General features: G+C 41.5%; 1 protein-coding gene across 2 annotated transcripts in view; it reads right to left on the bottom strand.

Annotated features, from left to right (window-relative positions):
- Positions 1-18,684, bottom strand: part of LOC134205768 (uncharacterized) — a 464,448-nt gene extending 445,764 nt beyond the window's left edge. The window contains exon 1 of one of the 2 annotated variants that reach the window (XM_062681347.1): positions 18,171-18,684. In XM_062681347.1, the coding sequence (XP_062537331.1) occupies positions 18,171-18,174 (4 nt within the window). In that variant the 5' untranslated portion in view covers positions 18,175-18,684. The remainder of the gene's footprint in view (positions 1-18,170) is intronic. The other variant, XM_062681348.1, reaches the window with a different exon arrangement.
- Positions 18,685-25,662: the final 6,978 nt, after the last annotated feature.

Raw genomic sequence — 25,662 nt, 5'->3', positions numbered from 1 at the left:
TGACCGCAAATAGACATAAATTAAGAAAAAAGTAAAATCTATTCCCCTAAAGGGCAAATTTGACCTCTCTTATATGTTTTTCTCATTTTTATAATGTGCGAGAAAGGCACCACCAACGCTAGGTGGTTTAATTTGGGTTTTTCACTTAAGAATTATGTGATTATGCTGAAGTATATTGGACTAACATTTGTCATGCGTTTACGCAGATAGAGAATTGTTAATAGCATACATTTGCTCGCTAATCTGCGCCTTTCTAAATTGCACAAAAATATGTATTTCAGATTATATTTCAGAAATGTGATCGCATAGGGGGGTCCCGTAGCGTAGTTGGCTACACGTTCGCCTTATAAGCGAATGGTCATGGGTTCGATTCCCAGCCTCTCCACCAAACCGTCGTCAGTCGCCAGAAGCGCAGTCCATACGGTGGCGTTTTAGGGAACGTGCCTCACCGGCACGGCTGCCTGATGACGACTGACAAAACTGTTCTTCTCGGAGGCATTCCTTCAACGTACTTCAATTAATGGCAACCGAACAAAGCAACGATCACTGGATTCACCATATGGACAAATGGACACAATGGACTGACGATGAGATGGACTGGCAACGACAACGATAACGATTATGGACATCTAAAAATAGATTCTGTGTGGACTCTGTGAGGCAGAGTACCACAGTAGATCACGGCACAGTAGCGGTTAAGTACACAGAGTGCCTACCAAATAAATACATGAATAAAAAAAATGTGATCGCAAAGTTTTTACGGCAGCAGTTTTCCAGGTATGAAGACGTAATTTTTCCTTTCTACCACAAAAACTTGTAACAAAAGGAAATAATTTCTTTCCAAATTCAACCTTTTCGTATGAGGATTCACAATCAACTCGACGAACTAAGCTTTTGTCTGTTTGTCCTTGGTTATGTGTTTGCCATATGAGGCATGCAAACATTTTTGGCAAAATTTTATCCTCAACCGACTTCAATTGAGTGCAAGAAACAGCTGCTATGGACAGTATGAGCAAGTCACGCCCTTACAGTAGATTTAGGGTTAGGAGAGGAAAATTAGTTTGACACTCATTATTATAAGATACCGAGGAATGCTCTGCATCTCCGTGAGCGCCAAAGGAAAGGAATCTTTGGTTTGTTGAAAAGGTTATTCATGTGAAGCCACCTTGGTATGCAACTTGATATTTATTATGAACGAAGTTATTTTGAAAACTCGAAGACGAGAACCGTGTTTCAAATCTATCCAACGCCAAACAAATATGCTTCGTTTAATGCTAATGTTTTCCTTAGGGACTTCTTCACTCTTAAGCGGTGCTCAGTCATGCGCATAAACCTGGTTTGAGGCCTAAGAGGTGAAGATTTCGGCCTTTAATAAGAAAGAGGCCCTCTAAAAATAATTCACAATGGCCCTAGGAATCCACGTCACGATTGATCCGTAGATAAAATGACGCATTCATACACCAAAATATTTGAAACTCGTGATTCATTCGTTGTTCAAATCTGCAGAAAATAGAACTGAGCGTTATGCCATTTTTAAGTTGTTGATAGTTGACTGGTATAAAAAATGAATCAAGAACAGCTGCTGGGCAAATGAATGTTTCAGATTTCAATTTCAATTTCAGTTTCAGATCATATTCAAAATGAGCATTGCTGATTTTGCCCTAAGGGTGAAATCAGTAGTGATTCAGTTTCATTTCAAATTTTCAACCACCATTCTAGTTTGAATCTGGAGCAAAATAGAACAGACTCGCTCGTTTCCCCAGCAGTGTTCCATTCATGTTTTAAAAATTTTCAATTTAATAAAATAATTATGTTGCGGCCCCGAAAGGCTCCGTAATTGCAAAGTGGATTGATCCGTGGATAAAATAACGCATTCATACACCATAACAATTGAAAAATATTTGAATCTCGTGATTTATTCGTGGTTCAAATCTAAAGAAATTATAACTGAGCGTTATACCAGTTTTATTTGACAGTTTACTCATATAAAAATGGATCTAGAACAGCTGCTGGGAAAATCAATGTTTCAGATTCATATTTCAACTGACAGCCCAGAACGATTTGAATCACTGCTGATTTTATTCTAAGGCCCACGCCACGGTATACAGACAACAAGGCAGCCTCGTAACAAAAATGGCACTTCAAGAATGGCGCATATTTTATCGCAACATGTTGGAGTACAAAAGTAAGCATGCTGAGACCGTAGAGCATCATCTAGGTTCAGCTTGCGCGAAGATAGTACTTACACATGTCACATGTTTACATTCAAACTGAATGTTTACCTGCGTGATGAGCCTACCTTGTTTTTTGTATGCCGTGCTAAGACCGTTACATTTAATCAAAATTATGCCCTACTGATGCAGGAAAGGTCAAGGGGGAGGGGGTAATAAAAGATGAATACTAAAATAAAAAAACCTCCTCGGATTTGTTGAAGAATGTTTTGAAAATCCTAATAATTTTCCGAATTTTTCATTTTTGTCGCATCAAAATTTTATTTTAGAGAAAAAAAATCGACAACCTTGACTCCAAAAATATTAAACAAAATTATTTCCTCCGCGGATTTTTTTTTATTCGTTTTTTTTTGCAATATTTATATAATGCTAAAAAAACTATTTTATAAAAATTTCGCGGAAAAAAAAATTAAATTTCGTTTCGTTTCGTAAAATTTTGAAATAAATGGACCCGAATTTCGTTTCGTTTCGAAGTTCCGGAAGAAAATTTGAATTTCGTTTCGTTTCGTACCGATCCAACAGTTGCATTTCTAATTTCGTTTCGTTTCGTCAGGAAAAATTGTGTTATCGCATACCCTAATGGTAAATTCGGTGACCTTCTCGAATTCTAATTAAATCCACGATTTAAACGCGATTCTGAATATTTGAAGGCGATGCAATGCTTGAAACAGGTTTTGTAAAACAACTTGAGAATATTTGTACTTTTAACTGTAGTATACGTTACAGTTAACTCGATAATTATCGATAAATCAACGAGTACTCGATAACGATAACGTTAAATCAACGCTCACTTTATCGTCAACGAAACATCATCGTACAATCATTATCGTTATCGAAGTTGGCGTTAAATTAACGACGATAATTCATCGAAAACATATTATGGTCCAGGAAGATTTCAGATCTTAAACATAGTGTGGATGGATTATCTACAGAAACGTAATCGCAGTCCGGGATCCATGGATCGGGCGCATAAGTCTCGTGGTATCGTGGTATCGTGAGATCATGCATTGGCTGCGAAAGTTACGGGTAGCGCCGTACAGAATTTAGTGGGAGGTTGGGGAGTTGGTCAGTAGGAGTCCAAGCAAAGCTTTGGTCAGGAGCTGGTCAGCAGCAAAAAAAATAGGCAGAGCATCTGAGTCGGACCACTTATACTTGCGCATGTGCTGGAAAGTTTGTTGTACGAACGTCGATTGGAAGGACATGAATTGGATCAAGAATTGTTTTGGAGGCAAGAAGCTCAGGAAGACTGACTCAATGTTGGGCGGCGCGAGGAGATTAGCAAGGCGAATATCAGCTAGTGTACACAACCTCGCTGTAGACGGGAGATGGGTAGGAAGCAGGCGCCAAATAGATGTAGCTGATCTTGTACTGTAGATACTTGTCGTTTAATTAATAGAGAGCTGTAGCTGCTGGAAAAAGTATCAGTCAGTAGCCCTCCATTGAGTGGTATAGGGGAATCTAATATTTTTTGTGAAGGTGTTCTATTAACTATCTCCGATATTTTCATGTCCCTCTCTAAAAAAACTCTTACTAATACTTACTAACATCACATAAAACCTGAGCTCCGTATACATGCCTGAGCCTACCAAATAAACGAACTTGGAAAAAAATCATGTCTGATGGAAGGCATAAAAATATGATATGAGTTTATCACCTAAGTTGGGTTTCGTTTTCAAAAAAAAAAATAACTCTTGTAAGACGAAAAATAACACTGTTTGCGAATCGGAAATGAAACAGTATTTTTTGTCCCGGGATGTCCCGGGATGAAAACTCTAGTTGGTTGGATTTCAAATCCATGAGGCGTAGAAGTCGACCTTAATCGGGGAAATTGAGTAATTCTTGCACATGTTAAGGGAAATAAAGAAATCCTGTCTAACACATTGTTAGACACGTTTAATGATAGTAGTAAGGGGTCGTACATTTATTACGTAAAAATTTTTTCTGGGTTTTTCGGGGGGGTCCCCACATGTAAGATTTTTTTGTCATACAAATATTTGTTTATTATTTTTTTATTTATATGGAGCGTAAGATATTGACCAAAATGGCTGCAAAATGGTGGGTTGACATCAAGGAAGGAGCGCCCAACAGAGCTCTGGTCCCCACAAGTCCCTATCTCACGCTTCCACGGGTCGTCCGATGACAAAAGACCGCCAGCTAAGGGTTGTGTACTTAGCTGGTAGTGCAGGCTGGGCATTGTTGTCCTTCTGACATCAGCTAGAGTGAGAAGGTACGCCTCGAGCGTCTGTTCACCAGGAGGTGCGGCTCAAACAGCGTCTGTCTGGTACCCAGCGGCTGATTAACGAAATGCTGTATCGCGTCAGCTATACCTAAGGTGGCAGCCTCATAATCGCGATGAAGGTAACGCGACCCCGGTAAGGTAGCTTACTGAAGCCTCTCAAATACCACGAAAAATGGAGATAGAAGAAAAAGAGAACGTTATTTTTGGCAACCGACCCGGCAACGAAATAAGGACTATGATTGGAAACTCGGTACCGTCAACTGGGGGGAAGATGATCATTGAGGTGAAGATGATCATTTGATGTGTCAGTCAAAAGTGCCAAATTTTTTTATGAAACGGTAGTCAACAATATTCTCCTTTCAAGTAATGTTACCGCTAGGTAGAAATCCGAGTTTTTCGATTATAATCATGAAAATGTATTTTTTGGAAGAAAGAGAGAGATAGTCATAAATGGCGCTATTTTCGTTTCAAATATTGACTTCTTAGACTTCTTTACGTAGTAAATTCAACATTCATACAAATAACCTAGCGTATTTTGACTACTAGGTCATAATTGTTTTAGTAGAGCTGTCTTGATCAACTTCACCCCAAACCAGATTATTCAAAAAATGTGTGATAATTTACTTTATTTTAATAAATGCGAACGCATTTCAGAAAACTAAAGTTGTTGATTATTGCAACGTATACCAGTACATGTTTTGAAAATATTTGTTTCGATTTAAAATGTAAACACACATTGTTATTGCATGTTTTGTCTTAAAAATGATCATCTTCCCCCCAGTTGACGGTACCTGGAATGTCAGGACCCTAAATGAACCTGGACGAGTGAGCCTTCTGGCTCGTGAACTGCAGAAGGTTGGAGTGAACGTGGCTGCTATTCAAGAAGTCCGATGGCCTAGATCCGGAGAACGTGAATTCCGAGCCGTGGATCCCACGACCAATACTGCATTCAAGTATAACATCTATCACAGCGGCGGTGAAAAAGCAGAGCATGGAGTTGGTTTCGTAGTGATGGGCAAGCAGATGAAGCGAGTGATGCGGTGGAAACCCATTAGCGAACGAATCTGTGTGTTGAGGATACGGGGCAAATTCTTCAATTACAGCCTAATCAACGTTTACGCACTGACAAACGATAAATCCGACGACGTGAAGGACACGTTTTATGAATGTCTTGATAAAGCCTATGGAGAGTGCCCAAAGCATGACGTGAAAATTGTTATCGGAGACGCTAACGCTCAGGTCAGTAGAGAGGACTTTTTCCGTCCCATAATCGGTAGGGAGAGCCTTCACTCCGCTACCAATGACAACGGCCTACGGCTAGGAAATTCTGCTGCTGCCAGAGGGATGGCCATCAGTAGCACCTACTTTGCACGAAAGAACATCCGAAAGCACACCTGGAGACACCCAAATGGTGAAACTTGCAACCAGATAGACCATGTTCTGGTGGATGGGCGCCATTTCTCGGATGTTATCGATGTGCGGACATTCAGAGGTCCGAACATTGACTCTGATCACTACCTCGTTGTCAGTAAAATTCGGTCACGGTTGTCAACTGTATCGAACGAAAGATCACAGCGAACGATGCGTTACAATATCCAGCGATTGTCGGCGGAAGGAGTATCGGCTGAGTACCGCCAGAAGCTCGACGAACGGATAAGTGCAATCAACGTTAGCGACAACATCAACGATCTATGGGAGTCGATCCATGGAGCGGTGAGCACAACAGCACGAGAAGTGGTAGGCACTGCACAGAGGCGACCCAGGACGGGTTGGCTCGATGTGGAGTGTCAGAGAGTGACAGACGAGAAGAACGTTGCAAGAAGCCGGATGTTGGTGTCGGGTACCCGATCGAACAGAAATCGGTACAAGGAAGCAAGAGCAGCCGAAAAACGAACCGACCGCAGGAAGAAAAAAGAGTACGAAGAACAAGTTATTAGTGAGGCGCAGGAAAAAATGGAGCAGAACGATATGCGGAGGTTTTACGAGTCTGTCAATGGCGTGCGGAGAAAGACAGCGCCATCTCCCGTCATGTGCAACGACCAACAAGGGAATTTGCTGACAAATAAAACTGAAGTGGCTGCCAGGTGGAAGCAACACTTCGAGACTTTGTTGAATGGAGGAAGTGACGGTGCATCGGTGAACAGAATAAATATTAGCGACGATGGACAAGCTGTGGAGTCACCTACACTAGATGAGGTTAAAAAGCTGTCAAAGAGCTGAAAAACAATAAGGCTGCGGGAAGGACCAGCTCCTGGCTGAACTTCTCAAACATGGCAGTGAGCAGCTTTATGAAGTTCTGCACCATATTATGTCGAAAATATGGGAAGACGAGGAAATGCCTGCTAGCTGGTTGGACGGCCTCATTTGCCCTCTCTTTAAGAAAGGGCACAGACTGGAGTGCGCCAATTACCGAGGAATAACCCTCCTTAATTCGGCGTACAGAATTATGTCCCGAATTCTGTTCAACAGATTGAGACCGCTTGAAGAGTCCTTCGTCGGCGAATACCAAGCAGGTTTTCGTGAGGGCCGATCAACGACGGATCAAATGTTTACCCTGAGACAAATCCTTGATAAATTCCGGGAGTACAACTTGCAGACACATCATCTGTTTATTGATTTCAAAGCGGCGTACGATTCAGTGAAACGGAATGAATTATGGCAAATTATGCTTGAACATGGTTTTCCGGCGAAACTGATACGGCTGATTCGTATAACTTTGGACGGATCGAAATCAAGTGTAAGGGTTGCGGATGAAATATCGACGTCATTTGTTACCTTAGATGGATTAAAGCAGGGTGATGCACTCTCGAACCTACTGTTCAATATAGCGCTCGAGGGATTAGGGGAGCGATTAGGAGAGCTGGTGTGCAAAGAAGCGGTACCATTATCACAAAATCGCATATGCTCCTGGGATTTGCGGACGATATCGATATTATCGGAATTAATCGCCGTGCCGTGGAAGAGGCTTTTGCGCCTTTTAAGAGGGAGACAGAGAGAATTGGACTCACGATCAATACCAGCAAAACGAAGTACATGGTCGCTGGCAATCAACGTGGGTTCATTAGTGGTGGTGGTAGCGAAATAGTGCTGGATGGTGAAAAATTTGAAGTGATAGAAGAATTTGTGTATCTTGGAACATTAGTGACGTGCGATAATGATGTTACCCGCGAGGTGAAAAGGCGTATTGCAGCTGCAAATAGGGCTTATTACGGACTTCGTAACCAGCTTAAGTCCCGTAGTCTGCAAACGAAAACAAAACTCGCGCTGTATACTACTCTGATTCTTCCGGTGGCTTTATACGGCCATGAGACATGGACGTTAAAGGAGGCTGATCGGAGAGCTCTCAGGTGTTTGAGCGTAAGGTGCTGCGGGCAATACTCGGCGGTAAACAGGAGAATGGTATCTGACGGCGTCGCATGAATCACGAATTGTACCAGGTGTATAAAGGGCTGGATATTATTAAGTTTATACAACACGGCAGACTACGGTGGGCTGGTCACGTTGTTCGTATGCCGGAAGAACGTCAAGCGAAGATAATATTTAGTAGAGAACCCGGAAGAGGCCGCAGGCTTCGTGGAAGGCCGCGTACACGATGGCTTTTTGCAGTTGAAGAGGACCTGAGGGCACTCAATGCGAAGCGATTGGCCCAGGATCGAGTCCAGTGGAGAAGGATACTCCATTCGGCGTAGGTTCATCGAAGAGCTGTAGCCCATCAAGTATCAAGTAAGTAAGCTGAATTCAGCTGTTTATCATGTACCATGTTGTTGGGAATGTTTTGTTTGATCAATAACATCGGTTTGACATTTGTAGCACCAATACTTTGGCTGCTAGGTCGATGCAAACTAGTAGATGCACACGGTATACAGAACTAAGGTAGGCTCGTAAAGAAAATGACAGTTCAAAAGTGACGTGATTGCTATCGCAGTATGAACGAGTGCAAAAGAAGGCCAAACTCAATCGTAGAGCGTTGGCTTGCTTCGTCCCTAGCAGCGATAGCAGTGACGTCAATTGCTTACAGTGAAAATTGATGTTTACGTACGTGTCGATAGTGCCTTGTTTTTGTATGCCGTGGTAGATGCATAAGTATTAGATTGATAATGTCGTTCCTGTTCGCGTGATTAACATCTAGGCCACTTTTATCTGGCAGCCAAAGTACCGGTACTACAAGTGTCAAACCAATATTTGTAATGAAACGAAACATACACTATAACATTATGCATAACAAACCGACAAGTTTGGCTTGTGGAAGCATATTTTGGCAAAATACTTTTAATGACTACAGCGCCACTAGCGTTCTAGTACTTATGCTTCTACTTGCAAACTAGATGTTGGTCACGCGAACAGGAGCGACACTAGCAATCTCATACTTATGAATCAACTTACTCGACAGAGAGTCACAATTTTCGTTTTTTATAAAGACAATTGGGAATTTCCCAAAGTTTCCACGGCGTTAAATTCTTTCTTGAAATTTCAAACTAGAAATCCTCATGTGTGTTATTTTTCACGTTTGACATAACATTCGCTCGATTGTGAACCAACAATTTCAGACAATTTCTTCAGGCCGGTTCACACGTGCAGCACTTTTTCAGGCTTTGTTTTAATTTTTTTGAATAGCTAAAGGTTTCAAAAATTTGGATTTTAATAAATCAAATAATTGTCAGAGACAATAAAATGAGACGGGAAAGTTCAATTATTCAAAGTGATTTCCGTCAAAAGTTTCTACAAGTATCCTCAAAATTCGTTCGATTTCTCAATGAAAATACTTCGCAATTTCATGGGGAAATTCTTTGAAACTTCCATTGGGAATTTCCAAGAGAACATGCTTTAGAAACTACGCAACTAGCAAGTGACTGGAATAGTAGTTAATAATGAAAAGGCTGTGAAACGGCAATGCCTCAGTCGGGGAATATAATACCAATAAAGAGATTGAAAGTGGCTTCTGTTTTAAATATCTAATATCGCTCCCACCCCAAGAGGATGAATTAATTCTTGACCCAAATGGATTCACACCATTCTCCAACACCCAATCACGCTCTTCCAATAATTCCCAACCAAACCTCATCTCATCTCAACAACGTGCTCGCAAACTTTATCCATTTCCCAGAAAACGTCTTTCCCCCCACTGACTGTGTAGGAACTATCGATTGTAGCTAATTCATCGCTTCGGAACATTTTCACTCCGATTCAGCACTTCCGAACGAACGCAGCAAGATTCAAGAAGCACTTCGACGTGGACTGGGAATTGAGTTTTGATTTATGGGTTCGATTTCCACTGCTGGGTCTTACAAAATTCACACAACGTACATCACCATAGGAGCGTGCCCAGTCCGGTAGCCAGCCCGACAACACTTGACTGGAGCTGGACCTTCTGTACGGTTTCCTCCCACAACAATCAGGTATATGCATGATTACGTTAGGCTGGGCCGAGCTAACAATTCTATGATGCTGAACAAATATTCAAAAATGTTAGCAGTGCTTTTCTCACTGACAACATATTACGCGAATTGAATGATTATGAAATGAGATGAAGCGCCATTAAGTAAGCAAATCGTGCTCATTTAGATGCATCGCCCTAACTTCGCATACACAAAAACCGCTTGCTTCAGCCGCAACCGAACCGGAAAATATCCTCCTTCGTGCGCTGTTTGGCGCAGCCCGGACGGGTGTGATGGTGAATGTGCTAGAAATTACGATTTATTTATGCTGATGGAATATCGCTTCCCTTCCATCATATGCCATGGGTATGGGCACCCGTCTAGTAGGAGAGCATTCACCGGCTTAGTACTTAGTCAGCATTTTCCGACCGATTCCGCCTGGGCATTGCATAACATGAATAGAAGATGGGAGATCTTGCGGGAAGTCGGAGAAGGCACGAATATGAATATGAATATGAGATGAGCACAAGAAGTGCGGCGAAGGGGATGTTGTTTTTCACACTAGTGAAATTAAATCATTGGAAAATTGAGGTAATTTATGGTTGGTGTGAAGCGAGATCACTCTTAGTGTAATAAATCCTGTAATCACAACCAGATCATGAACGGTGAGTTACGGCGGTAGAATAAATTAGTTAAATTAAAAAAAATGGTTTGCTTCGCCTAAAAAGCATTATGTACTTGTAATGCACCTTGAAATTTGTGTGCAGACTAGGATCTAGTTAAAAAAATAACGACACTATAGAAAATTTAAAGGACCTAGATATGGGTGGAATAAACAATATACGATTCATGTGGAATTTCCGTTATGTTTGGTAAAGAATCCTTCCTAGGTTCCTCGAATAGCGATGATCGATCACATCAGATAATTATATAGACCGTGACTTTTTGAAGCCTATCCATCTAGAATACGAAAGGGTCGTTTGGTCGAAAGTCATTCATCCGAAAAGCATTTCTCCGAATACCACTTGGCCGAAAGTAATTTAACTAAATTCCAACGTTTCGCCGAAGCGGTTATTAGCAAAATGTCATCTCATCTGCATGCCATTCGACTAATTGATTGATTGAAATTGCAAGAAAATGTAAGGAATGTCATTTTGCCTCTCACGCATAAGCTGTCATATTTAAAGCAATTCCACGTTCATTAAAGTTATGGGCACATTTAATGGTAACAAGTTTGTCATACCTTATGAATTGATATCTAGCTTCCAAAAGAAGTTTTCGAAAAAATATGCAGTGTTGACCCGATTTTGTCATTCTTTCATTTTGTCTATTTCCAATTTTATGACTTAAATAAATACTCCCCATAAACAATTAGAAAATTCCCATAAAAAATAGAAAATTGCCAATAAAGAAATCAGGGTATGAGCAATAAATAAATATAAACCTTCCACAAATAAAATAAAATTTCCATAAAATTTTTCCACAAAACAAAAATAAATAAGCACTTTTAAAAGCAAAAATTGCAATTATAAAAGAAGAATTTTCAATAAAAAAATAAAATGTTCCACGAAAAAAAAATACAAAATATCCATAAATAAATCAATATTAGCAATAAAAAATTACAAAATTTTCCACAAAATAAATATATTTTTCCATAAAAAAATAAAAATTTTCCACAAAATTATATATAAAGAGCAATAAAAAAATAAGAAAATTTCCATAAAGGAATATAAAAAAGCAATCAAACTGTGCTTTTTTTTCCATAGATGACCCCTTCTTAAGCGTTGAAAGTTCATGTAAAATTTCATCAGCTTTATTGCTCTTTTGTATTTTTTTTATGGAAATATTCTTATTTTTTTATTGTTCTTTATTGCTTATTTTGTGGAACATTTTTGAAAAATTCTGTGATTGTTTATTGCTAATATTGATTTTTAATAACTAATATTGAAATTTTGTATTTTTTTCGTGGAACATTTTCATTTCTTTATGGAAAATTCTTCTTTTATAATTGCTATTTTTGCTTTAAGAAGTGCTTATTTATTTTTGTTTTGTGGAAAATTCTTAATTGCATATGGAAATTTTGTTTTATTTTATTTCATATTTATTTATTGCTCATACCCTGATTTCTTTATTGGCTATTTCCTAATAGTTTATGGAAAATTTCTAATTTTTAATGGAAATTTTATTTTGCTGCCCAATTTTATTACGTTCCGATTTTATCACGTTTCTGGTTTTGCCACCCTTTATTACATTTTTTAAATTTTTTTTCGTCATTCACAGGGTTCGTACTTTTCGTTTCGATGAACTGAAATCAAGCAATTTTTTTGTAGTTTGTGATTAAAAGCATATTGCACTCGACACTCTTCTTCCTAGAGCAAACTTAAACGATGAACGAAGATCCTACTTGATGAAATTCTCATGTCGTCGCGTCATCTTTAAACCTCACTAATTTTTGACATTGGTAAGCAATTACAAAAAATGTATGACCACAACGGGATTCGCACCTAGAATTAACTAAATGGCGTTAGGATGCACTCACTCTAACCACATCACCACATCGTCTGCTTATAGTATTTCACTCATCAAATTGACATTTGTTTCCCGCAAATGATTTCTCTGGTGAAAATCTGCGTGAGTGTGCATCCTCTGCTTCTGTAATAAAGTAGGAATTACGATCCCCAGTCCTTTCTATTCTCATAATTAAAACCACAAACGACTAACGATTTTTATTAACGTTCACCGTCAGTTGTTTATTATGAATAATTTCGTAGTGTCCGACTAGGCCTTCTTAAGCCATTACGATAAACGACAAGAAAAAAAAGTGTACTGTTCACACGCTTTATATTACCAAGGCATCAGCTGATTTATTTTGATGATATATGAATTCAAAAAATGAAAAAAAAAATCCTTTTCCGTCACAAAATTCATCAGGGGAGTGACGAAAACGGAATATTACTGTTTAAATGACATTCTATAGACCTGGTTATAAAAATGAAAACATCATTTTGTTGGAACAGACATACAGACAAGTTCCTCCGGAAGTTCCTCCGGAAGTTCCTCCGGGAATTCCTCCGGAAGTTCCTCCAGGAATTCCTCCGGAAGTTCCTCCGAAAGTTCCTCCGGGAATTCCTCCGGAAGTTCCTCCGGGAATTCCTCCGGAAGTTCCTCCGGGAATTCCTCCCGAAGTTCCTCCGGGAATTCCTCCGGAAGTTCCTCCGGGAATTCCTCCGGAAGTTCCTCCGGGAATTCCTCCGGAAGTTCCTCCGGGAATTCCTCCGGAAGTACCTCCGGGAATTCCTCCGGGAATTCCTCCGGAAGTTCCTCCAGGAATTCCTCAAGGAGTTCCTCCGGGAATTCCTCCGGAAGTTCCTCCGGGAATTCCTCCAGAAGTTCCTCCGGGAATTCCTCCGGAAGTTCCTCCAGGAATTCCTCAAGGAGTTCCTCCGGGAATTCCTCCGGAAGTTCCTCAGGGAATTCCTCCGGAAGTTCCTCCGGGAATTCCTCCGGAAGTTCCTCCGGGAATTCCTCCGGAAGTTCCTCCGGGAATTCCTCCGGAAGTTCCTCCGGGAATTCCTCCGGAAGTTCCTCCGGGAATTCCTCCGGAAGTTCCTCCGGGAATTCCTCCGGAAGTTCCTCCGGGAATTCCTCCGGAAGTTCCTCCGGGAATTCCTCCGGAAGTTCCTCCGGGAATTCCTTCGGAAGTTCCTCCGGAAGTTCCTCCGGAAGTTCCTCCGGGAATTCCTCCGGAAGTTCCTCCGGGAATTCCTCCGGAAGTTCCTCCGGGAATTCCTCCGGAAGTTCCTCCGGAATTCCTCCGGAAGTTCCTCCGGGAATTCCTCCGGAAGTTCCTCCGGAATTCCTCCGGAAGTTCCTCCGGAATTCCTCCGGAAGTTCCTCCGAATTCCTCCGGAAGTTCCTCCGAATTCCTCCGGAAGTTCCTCCGGGAATTCCTCCGAAGTTCCTCCGGAATTCCTCCGGAAGTTCCTCCGAATTCCTCCGGAAGTTCCTCCGGAATTCCTCCGGAAGTTCCTCCGAATTCCTCCGGAAGTTCCTCCGAATTCCTCCGGAAGTTTCTCCGGAATTCCTCCGGAAGTTCTCCGAATTCCTCCGGAAGTTTCTCCGAATTCCTCCGGAAGTTCCTCCGGGAATTCCTCCGGAAGTTCCTCCGAATTCCTCCGGAAGTTCCTCCGAATTCCTCCGGAAGTTCCTCCGGAATTCCTCCGGAAGTTCCTCCGGAATTCCTCCGGAAGTTCCTCCGGGAATTCCTCCGGAAGTTCCTCCGGGAATTCCTCCGGAAGTTCCTCCGAATTCCTCCGAAGTTCCTCCAGGAATTCCTCCGGAAGTTCCTCCGAATTCCTCCGGAAGTTCCTCCGAATTCCTCCGGAAGTTCCTCCGGGAATTCCTCCGGAAGTTCCTCCGAATTCCTCCGGAAGTTCCTCCGGGAATTCCTCCGGAAGTTCCTCCGGGAATTCCTCCGGAAGTTCCTCCGAATTCCTCCGGAAGTTCCTCCGAATTCCTCCGGAAGTTCATCCGGGAATTCCTCCGGAAGTTCCTCCGAATTCCTCCGGAAGTTCCTCCGAATTCCTCCGGAAGTTCCTCCGGAATTCCTCCGGAAGTTCCTCCGAATTCCTCCGGAAGTTCCTCCGGGAATTCCTCCGGAAGTTCCTCCGGAATTCCTCCGGAAGTTCCTCCGGAAGTTCCTCCGAATTCCTCCGAAGTTCCTCCGAATTCCTCCGGAAGTTCCTCCGGGAATTCCTCCGGAAGTTCCTCCGAAGTTTCTCCGGAATTCCTCCGAAGTTCCTCGGAATTCCTCCGAAGTTCCTCCGGGAATTCCTCCGGAAGTTCCTCCGGGAATTCCTCCGGAAGTTCCTCCAGGAATTCCTCCGGAAGTTCCTCAGGAATTCCTCCGGAAGTTCCTCCGGAATTCCTCCGGAAGTTCCTCCGGAATTCCTCCGGAAGTTCCTCCGAATTCCTCCGGAAGTTCCTCCGGGAATTCCTCCGGAAGTTCCTCCGGAATTCCTCCGGAAGTTCCTCCGGGAATTCCTCCGGAAGTTCCTCCGAATTCCTCCGGAAGTTCCTCCGAATTCCTCCGGAAGTTCCTCCGAATTCCTCCGGAAGTTCCTCCGGAATTCCTCCGAAGTTCCTCCAGGAATTCCTCCGGAAGTTCCTCCGGGAATTCCTCCGGAAGTTCCTCCGAATTCCTCCGGAAGTTCCTCCGGGAATTCCTCCGAAGTTCCTCCGGGAATTCCTCCGGAAGTTCCTCCGAATTCCTCCGAAGTTCCTCCGAATTCCTCCGGAAGTTCCTCAGGAATTCCTCCGGAAGTTCCTCCGGGAATTCCTCGGAAGTTCCTCCGAATTCCTCCGGAAGTTCCTCGGGAATTCCTCCGAAGTTCCTCCGGAATTCCTCCGGAAGTTCCTCCGGAATTCCTCCGGAAGTTCCTCCAATTCCTCCGAAGTTCCTCCTGAATTCCTCCGGAAGTTCCTCCGGGAATTCCTCCGGAAGTTCCTCCGGAATTCCTCCGGAAGTTCCTCCGGGAATTCCTCCGAAGTTCCTCCGGGAATTCCTCCGAAAGCTTTTCTAGGAATTCCTCCAGAAGTTCCTCCGGGAATTCCTCCGGAAGTTCCTCCGGGAATTCCTCCGGAAGTTCCTCTGGGAATTCCTCCGGAAGTTCCTCCGGGAATTCCTCCGGAAGTTCCTCCGGAAGTTCCTCCGGGAATTCCTCCGGAAGTTCCTCCGGAAGTTCCTCCGGGAATTCCTCCGGAAGTTCCTCCCGGAATTCCGCCGCAAGTTCTTCCCGGAATTCCTCCGGAAGTTCCTCCAGGTATTCCTCCGGAAGTTCCTCCAGGAATTCATCCGGAAGTTCCTCCAGGAATTGCTCCGGAAGTTCCTCCAGGAATTCCTCCGGAAGTTCCTCCAGGAATTCCTCCGGAAGTTCCTCCAGGAATTCCTCCGGAAGTTCCTCCAGGAATTCCTCCGGAAGTTCCTCCGGGAATTCCTCCGGAAGTTCCTCCAGGAATTCCTCCGGAAGTTCCTCCAGGAATTCCTCCGAAGTTCCTCCAGGAATTCCTCCGGAAGTTACTCCAGGAAATCCACCGCAATTCACTCCAGGAATTCCTCCGGAAGTTCCTCCAGGAATTCCTCCGGAAGTTCCTCCAGGAATTCCTCCGGAAGTTCCTCCAGGAATTCCTCCGGAAGTTCCTCCAGGAATTCCTCCGGAAGTTCCTCCAGGAATTCCTCCGGAAGTTCCTCCAGGAATTCCTCCGGAAGTTCCTCCAGGAATTCCTCCGGAAGTTCCTCCGGAAGTTCCTCCAGGAATTCCTCCGGAAGTCCCTCCAGGAATTCCTCCGGAAGTTCCTTCAGGAATTCCTCCGGAGTTTCCTTCGAGATTTACTCCAGAAGTTCCTTCGAGAATTCCTCCAGAAATTCTTTCAAGAATTTCTCCGGAAGTTCCTCCGGAAATTGCTCCGGAAATTCCCCTGGAAGTTCCTCCGGAAATTCCCCCGGAAGTTCCTCCGGGAATACCTCTGGAAGTTCCTCCGGGAATTCCTCCGGAAGTTCCTCCATGTTCCTCCATTCCTAATGTATTTTTGCTGGTTTGAAAACATTTTAGATGATACGGAAAATGTAATAATTCATCAAAATTGGTTCTAGCTAAAATAATGTTTTTAAGAGGTTCCATAACACACATTAAACTTTTGTTTGTCATATATTTTTTGTCAAGTTTTTAAAAAGTTATATAAACTTTTATGAAGCTATATAAAATAGAAAAAACTCAATAAAAAAAATTATAATTTATATTTATATAAAAATTCATGAAACACAGAACTTGTGTCGAAGCGTTTCAATTTTATTAAAACAGCAGAAACATCTGCTGCAGGTAAATTTTAGGACAAACGAGGAACTGACGCATTGGTCACTGATTTCGTTGGATCCCGTTGTATCAAAAGTTGCTTACAGAAGATACCAAAACTATTTTAGTGAAAGTGTGAAAGCGATGACAAAGAGAACAACCCAATTAACATGTTAGGTTTTATAACGCTCTTTAAGACCGTAATTTGCTCTACAAGAGTGTAATAAAACCAGTATAAAACAAAAATGTTACTAGGGAAAGATGAGGAATAGGATAGAAATGAAAAAGGTATGGAAGTTCATTTTTAGTTATTTTTATTTAGTGATTGCTAGAACATGAGAAATACAGTGAAAGATACAGAGTAGGAGAATGGAACGGAACTGGGATTGAACCCACGACCCCCTGTGAACGAAGCAGAAGCTGTTGTCATATGACTACAAAGCCCGTTTCCAAAGAAAGGCAATAAGGTATATCCAGAAAAGTCATGTTGAATTTCTTAAATCCATTCTTATTTAAGGTGAAACTGTTTAGAATCCAAAAAAATGCCTCGCTTTTTGAGAAGCACCAATCACAACAAAAAAGCAACGAATAACTGTCATCTTTTTATTTTGGCTTTGCTGCATCCCAGCAAGAATAGAATAAAATGATGACAGCTGCTCGTTGCTCCAGTATGGATAGTGGTGCCCTTGAAAACGCGAAGTGAAAAAATATTGGATTCCGAACAATTTGTCCTTAATTTCAGATCGAAATATCAAAGGAGTGCCAGTAGGATTTTCTGAAAGCAGTATACAGTCGACTCTCTACATCTCGATGTTCTATATCTCGATATTTCTCCCTATGTCGATGGTTTTCACGGTGCCTTCAATGCACATACAGTTTTGCTTTCTACGTTTCGATAAACTCCATATTTCGATATTTCTCTATCTCGATATGTTCTGTTCATATCTTGTTCAGAATTCTCTCTCCCTGTGTCGATATATTCAAATTTATAGGCTGCTAGACCCTCTGCAGGCAATAACAAAGCCATCAAAAACAAGGAATGATATCTATTTTGTTGTCGTTTTTCAGAAACGTGTCGTGCGAGAAATTGCACATAGATCAGCTAAGCTGTTGGAGATATTGTTTGGATATTGATAAGTTTATATAAAACGGTACAAAACTGCGGTCTAGACACGTTCTTCGTACGTCGGAAGAACTTCAAACGAAGTTAATATTCAGCTTTTCATTTTTTTGAGAAAGAGGTGAGGTTGTAATTGTAGAAGATTTTGTATCATTGGAATGTCCAAAGTGTAGTTAAAATTAAATACATTTTTTGTCATCCGAGAACCTCATTAAATGGTCCTTCTTAGAGATCCATATCTTCCCTTGCCAATAAAACAATTAGTCTCCAATTCAACTCAAGTTGCAAAATCCCACGCCGCCTATAACATGAAAAACAATCTAATTTACCATGAACTGATTTATATTTACCCACCCATGCTGTGCTGTTGCTGTTATTGTTGTTCTCGATATTGCCACCGGCGACCGCAGCTCCTGTGCCACAGCACAGTTCCAATCTGCCTCCCGAAACTGGGATGTCACTTAGCTCACGCCTCGCCACCCAATCAGTGCAGCGTGGCGCCTCCGTCTCTCCGAAAACTTCAATTCACCAATCGGCACAAATCAAATCTGCTAATCCTCTTTGGTCTGATTCTTCGAAACTTCACTCCAACGACGACGACGACTTCGACGACACAAGAGCACACCAATTTCACTTTCCTTTATTTTTGCAATCTATTTTAATCAATTTATTTTCGATTGATTTATAAGCTTTTGCACCATCATCACAAGCATTCGCACTGGCTCCGCCGCACTCGGTTTGTTGGTTGACGGAGTGGTTAGCACTTGACCAATTTTCTTGGCTCTCGAGGGGGGCGAACGATTTTTCCGAAAAACCCCGCACCGAATCGCACCTAACTATACTTGCGACGGATCGAAATTGACGAGAGCCCTGGAATCGTTGAAAAAAAAACTTCAACATGGAACCGAAATTGAATTTTTACTGCCCACACACTGCACTGCTCGTTCGCATGGCACTAGCAGGGGTGCCGGTCTCTGAATAACCTGATTTTCTGAATGATTTAAATAGTTAGAAAAACATATATTATGTAAAACTGTTTCCCAAAAGTTAATTTATCTGCCAAAAGGCAATATGTTTCCAGCTGTATCCGTCCTCATGGCCACACTGCGCACTATAGGACTGCTCTGTCCGGACGGACACTGCTGCTGCACGGCTCGGTGTTTTCTATTATTTCTATTGATTGAATTATTTCCGTACTCGTCAAGTACGCCGGCCACGTCCACGTCGAGTGCTCGCTCGTTCAGCGCTGTTTGACTGTGGCGCGCCGTGGAGTGCGTTTGTATTTGTGTGCTATTCGCGCCGTTTCTATTGTTTATTTATTGATTCACAAGCGGCCAATATTGCTACAAAGCTTAGGCTATGAGAGCCTCACCGTACTTGCGGTCAACGAGCGGTGCACATTTGTGGATGAGCTAAGGTCGGTGATCCAACTAATTTTCTGTTTCGATTTTGTAACAATTCTCGACAAGCGCTTGGGGGTGCGAATTACTACATATGAGTGATTTCGTTAACAATAAATAAACAGATATTCAACAGATGTATCATTCAAAAATTAATCCATTCGTAAATGTTGGAAAGAAAAAACCTATTGCCTAGAACTTTCTTAATGTTATTACTGATTTCCAAATTAAATTTATCATAAGACAGGAAACAAAGCTGTAGAATTCTACGAGACGTCCACCAGGATTTGGCGCTAGGGTGAGATAATTATTTCCAGGAAATAGGAAGTCTCTATAGGGATTTCTTTTAAAGGGTTGTGTACTTTGGAATTTGATGACTGCCTTGGAAAGGACACGCATGTAATCAAAGGTAGCTCCGATATTTGTTGTTCGCGCGAGCATTTACATATGTTCGAGCGCACACGAAACCATCCATCCCACTATCTCTGATCAGTGATCACAAGCGAAGGTATGCTTTTCAAGGCAATCAAATAATTTCAAACAGCACAACCCAACATCAAATGTATCAGCCAAAAAATGATTAAAAGTTTATTTCATCATAGCAGAATGTTCTGTGGAATGAAAACTGCATTTCCCGCAAATCTGGACTTAATTGGAATTGTCAAACCAATTTCCTGGACAAAATAATGTCGGAGGTGAATTTTCTCATATTTTACGGATGGAGCCCCAATATAAATTATCTTCAAATTAAAAGCGCCAGCTTATGCAACAGTCGATTGAGCTAAAACTGTTGATCCAAGTATATCAAGCAATGTAGGATTTGACAACGGAATTGATTCCAATTTGAAAACTTGAAAAGAGCTGCAAGGAAGACGCCACATATATAGAGAACAGCCCTTGAGATTTTTCGATGTTTCCGCGAATATAAACCAGAATACCGATTCATGCAGCTGCAAAATTTACAACTCTAGCTATAATTCAGAATGATCTATTACTCAAAACAACAAGGTTTTTGTGATTTTCTAACGCATTTAAAATAAGTTTTGAAAACGAGCGAGTAGCGAGGCACCTGCCAGTAGCACTCGTCATATCTGACAAACGATTTCATCATGCTTATATTATTGTTTGTATTTCATCATATGAAGGGCCAAAAATGGGTGGGGTGGCTCCATAAGCAGAGACACTTATGCGAATTCACGGGATGATCAGAGAATATCCTTCCAGAAGAAAGTTCGTACATACAATAATACAATTTAGCCCTCATTTCCCAGATTGACAAAACAGATGGGGAAAAATGCCCTTTATCTACGAAATGTTAAAAATAGGAAGTTGGCAATGCCACTCTTCCTATCCAAATCGCTTCAATCGGGTGCCCTGGTGGTTGTTTCATATACAATCAAATAGTTTTAATGGAAATTAATAATATGCAACATGGAATTCTCTCACCAAATTTCAATTCGTTTATCCTGGATGGACGAGATCTATCTTCAACACCAGTATTTCTTGCATCCGTCGTAGTAAAAATCAGTTTCATTTTGATTCAAAAATAGATTTCTTGAATCCAAATCAGAAAACCGAAAAAATGGTCAGAGAAGATTTTCCTTGCAAATAAGTGCGATGAAGCTTGGATACAGTTAATCATTCATGAATGGAAATTGCAGGGGAAACGATCACAGATTAAATTTTGATCGACATCGACAACAACTGAGTTCCGAATAGAATCGGAAAACTTGAAGGATTCTCTACAGTCTTTTCAATAAACTATTCGGCTAAATGACCTACCCGGTCAAATGTCCTATTCGGCTGAATGACCTATTCGGCCAAATGACCCATTCGTTTAAACGACCCTTTCGAACAAACGATCCTTTCGGCCAAACGACCCTTTCGGCCAAACAACCTATTCGGCCAAATTACCCTTTCGGCCAAATGACCCATTCGGCCAAACGACCCATTCGGTCAAACGACCCTTTCGGCCAAATGACTCTTTCGGACAAATGACCCATTCGGCCAATCGACCCTTTCGGCCAAATGACCCTTTCGGCCGAATGACTCTTTCGGCCAAACGACCCTTTCGGCCAAATGACCCTTTCGGCCAAACGACCTTTTCGGCCAAATGACCCTTTCGGCCGAATGATCCTTTCGGCCAAATGACCCTTTCGGATAAATGACCCTTTCGGCCAAATTACCCATTCGACCAAATGACCCTTTCGGCCAAATTACCCATTCGGCCAAATTACCCATTCGGCCAAATTACCCTTTCGGCTAAACAACCCTTTCGGCCTAATGACTTTCGGCCTAGTGGCATTCGGCCGAATGGGTTTCGGCCAAATGACCCTTCTCCGCGATTGACAGCCTAACCAGCCTAACTCAGAATTTTTCCTCCAGGAAGTGCTTTACTTCCAGATTGATTCCGATTCGAGTATCAAATGTTTTCCGGTGAATGTTGGTATAGCAAACTGATTTCAGCAACTATAGGAAATAGTAACAAAATGCTTAAATTTTAACTAATCTTACTGGCATTTATGTCGGGGTTACCACCAAACGTGCTCTTGGTATCTTATATGAATGGAAAGAGCAATCCTGGACGTCATTGGGCTTCAGTTGGCATCATATTTTGTTCGCTATCCTCCAAAATCCAAATATCAAAAGGGTTGAGACCCAGTTGAATATGACAGATCGACAAAAACACCTCATTTTCCAGCCATCGACCATCATTATATTTAGCGGAAGTGGCCCCAAAACGCACCCATTCCGACTTAGATTCCAAAAGGATTCCGAATTAGAATCCGGAGGACGTTTGACTGAAAATCCGACAAGGTTTCGACTCAGAATCCAACAAGATTCCAATTTTGAATTCGACAGGCTTCATACACAGTTCGAAAAGATTCCAACTCAGAATCCGACAAAACTCCGACATAGAATCCAGCAGGACCGATTTAAAATACGCCATGCTTTCGACTCAGAAACTTGCCAAACTATTACTAAAAACTCGACAGAATGCCGCCTCACAATCCGAATCCTACAGGATTCCTACGAAGAATTCGACTAGATTCCGACTCAGAATCTGACAGGACTCCGACTTGGAATCCGACAAAAATCCTGCTCAGAATAATTCAGAACTTTGACTCATAATCCGACAGGATTCCGAGTCAGAATCCAACAGCATTCCGATTCAGAATCCAAAAGGGTTCTGACTTAAAATCCGAAGGGCGTCTGAACAAAATTCCTGCTCGGAATTTGATACGATTCCACTAAAGAATCCGACAGGATTCCGGCTCAGAATCCGAATATGACTGGATTCCACCTCAGAGTCCGACTGGAATCCAGCTAAGGAACCAACAGATTTTCATATCAAATCACTTAAAATCCGATAGGACTCCGGCCCAGAATACGGCACGAATGTGACACAAAAACGACGGCATTCTGACTGAGAATCCGGAAGGAACCCATCTCAGAGTCCGACAGAAATCTTTCTCAGAATTCGACGGGAAGGTGACTCAGATTTAGACACGATTCGGACATACAATCAGACAAGCCTTCGACTCAAGAGCTAAAGATTCTAAAGGAAATTCTATTCAGAAACATAAAGGAATTCGATTCTTGAATGACGGAAACTTGAAATCCGATGGAATTTCCTGGGATTCCAACTCAAAATACAACATGGTTTGGCTTTGAATCCAAAAAGCTCCCGAAACAAAATCCGAATTTAAGTCTCTTAAGATTCCGACTCAGTATCATGCACAATGTCGACTCAGAATCCAACTTCGAATTCGACTGGATTTCGACTCAAAATCGGACTAAATTTTAACTCAGAAACCGACTGGATTTCGTCAAGCTTCCGACTTCAAATACGACAAGTTTAGAACTACTAATTTGACAGAATATTCGACTTAAAATCGGACGGGATTCAAACTCAGGATCCGACAGAATAAAGTCTCAGAAATCGACAGACTTCAAATAAAAATCCGATAAAATTCCGACACAGAATCCATGCGGATTTCTGCTTAGAATCTAACAGGACTCCGATTAGGAATAGAATAAGATTCAAACTAAGAATTGGCTTTGAAAACAAAAAACGTATTTCCCATTAAAAATCCAACAGCATTTTGATTCAAAGTTCGACAGGATTCCGACTAAATGGCCAACAAGATTCTGACACTGAAATCAGCGAAAATTTAACTCAGATGCAAACGGGATTCCGACTCAAAATCCGTTAGAATTTCCGCTCAATAGTCAACTGGATTGTGGCTCCGAGCTTGACGGGATTTCAACTTAGAATCCGACGGGATTCAGATTTTGAATTTCGCAAGTGCTCGAATTAAAATCTAACAGGACTCCGCCTCGGAATCCGACAAAATGTCGACTTAGAATCCTACAAACTCAGAATCCTACAGGAATCCAACAGGATGCTGAATTAGCATCCGAAAGGATTTCCCTCCATAAAATTCCTTCAAGATTCCGTCCAACTACCAGGCTAGTGTCCGACATATATTCCAACGGGATTCGAATTTGTAATTCGACTGGATTCCGTCTTATAATTCGACAAAATATCATAATTCAAATATGAACTCAAAATCTGATAAGATTCTGACACAGAATTTATGATGATCAAAACTAAGAGGACGTCGGGATACCGACTCAGAATCTGACGAGAAGCCGACACAAATTTCGAATGGATTTCGACATTTTTGCTGTTGAATTCAAAATTCGAATCAAAATACGATGGGACTTCGACTCAGTATTCAACAAAACTCCTACTCGGGAGTTTAAAATTCGACAAGACTTCGATTCAGAATCTGTCAGGATTCAGGCTTAGAACTCGTTTGGATTCCTATTCATAATTCCACATATGTAATATTTATTGACTTAAAATGCGACAAGTTTTCGACTCGAAACGAAATTTGACTTACAATCCAACAGAATTCCGACTCAGAACTCGATAACATACCGACTAGAAAATTCAGAAACAGGTGGAATTCTGACTTATAATTCAACAAGATTCAACCCAGAATCCGGCAGCATTCCAACTCTGAATTCGACAGGTTTCCGATTCAGAGCTCAAAACTACTCAGAATTCGACGGAACTCATATTTCGACTGGATTTCAACCAATACTGCAAAAGGTCGTGATCGTCATAAAACAACGAACAAAGTTTTTTTTCTACCGCCGTCGGGGGTGACAATGAGTCAAATGGGGGTGAGAATGGGTCACTGTTTCAACTACATTAGAATACTTGTGGAATAGATTTAATGTATCTGAAGACAAGAAAACTAAATTATAAGAGACCTTTATGAACGGTTTTGTTACCCGACCTTCAGACTGTCGGTGAGGGCGCTCACTCATTTCCACCCACCAGACCCATTGTCACCCCCGATCACGGTACCTCAAACGACTAAGTAAAAACATCGTGGCCTCTTTGATCAATTTCGCATGAAAAGCACTTATATGACTAAGAATTTTGTACTCTGTAAGAAAATTTAAATTTCTAAATTCTTTCAATAGATTTAAGTGCAAAGAACAATGACTAAACAATAAATTAATCATATTCCACCGTGTTGAATGTGGTAATCAACAAAATAATAGGCAGTTTTCCGGCAACAAAATCTCACCACTTTTTGGAAATGTAAATGTTATCAATATGATTGAGATTTTCTACAATTTCAAGACGGCATCAGCTAGCTATATTGTTTAACTGTTGCATGAGGCAAAAATAACGGGAAAATCATTTCAGCTAAGACATTAAAGCAGACTTTGTTTAGCTGCATATTGCCTCCTTCCAAGCGGGTCAGAAGCCTTATTTCAAGAGTTTCAGAAGCCTTCTTTCAGAAGAATCGTAAGCCTTTTTAAGAGGCTTGGAAGCTTCCTTCCTAGGCTGACCAGATCCTTTTAGTGGAAAAACGGGACAAACGCACTTGCAAAAACAGGACATGTCAAAAAGCTTGTGACAAAATTAAAGAGCTGTAGAAATTTCAAAATTGATGGGCATAGTTTTAATTTTCCGTGTAAGAATTTCAGAGAAAAGTTTTACAGTGAATTTTTCACAATTATAACCTTCTTTTAAGAATCTTAACTAACCTTCTAAGCATTAAGCCAGTTGTGGAAAAAAACAACAAATATTTCACTCTTCAAAGGGGAAAACACGAAGGAACAAAAAATTACGTATTTCTCCAATATTAAAAAAAATGTGGAACTTTGAATATTTATTTTAATCTACTTATAAACATGCATTAAGGTCTAAGGATTTTATTACTGACTATTATGAAAAACTTTTCCAATTTTGATCCCTAAATCCCGCCCTTCAAAAATGCATGGGGAACCAAATCCCGTGACACGTTTTCCGAACTGTAAACCAGCCTTTAAAGCTGGTGTGGGCATTAAAAGATGAAAAAATAATTTTAAGAAAAAATGTCGAAAGATAAATGCGAAAAGAGTAATAGGGTGGGATT

Source organism: Armigeres subalbatus, chromosome 1 (genome assembly GCF_024139115.2).
Source record: "Armigeres subalbatus isolate Guangzhou_Male chromosome 1, GZ_Asu_2, whole genome shotgun sequence".
Classification (NCBI taxonomy): Eukaryota; Metazoa; Arthropoda; class Insecta; order Diptera; family Culicidae; genus Armigeres; species Armigeres subalbatus.
The sequence above is the reverse complement of the archived record's forward strand: the minus strand, read 5'-3'. Positions and strand labels throughout refer to the sequence as shown.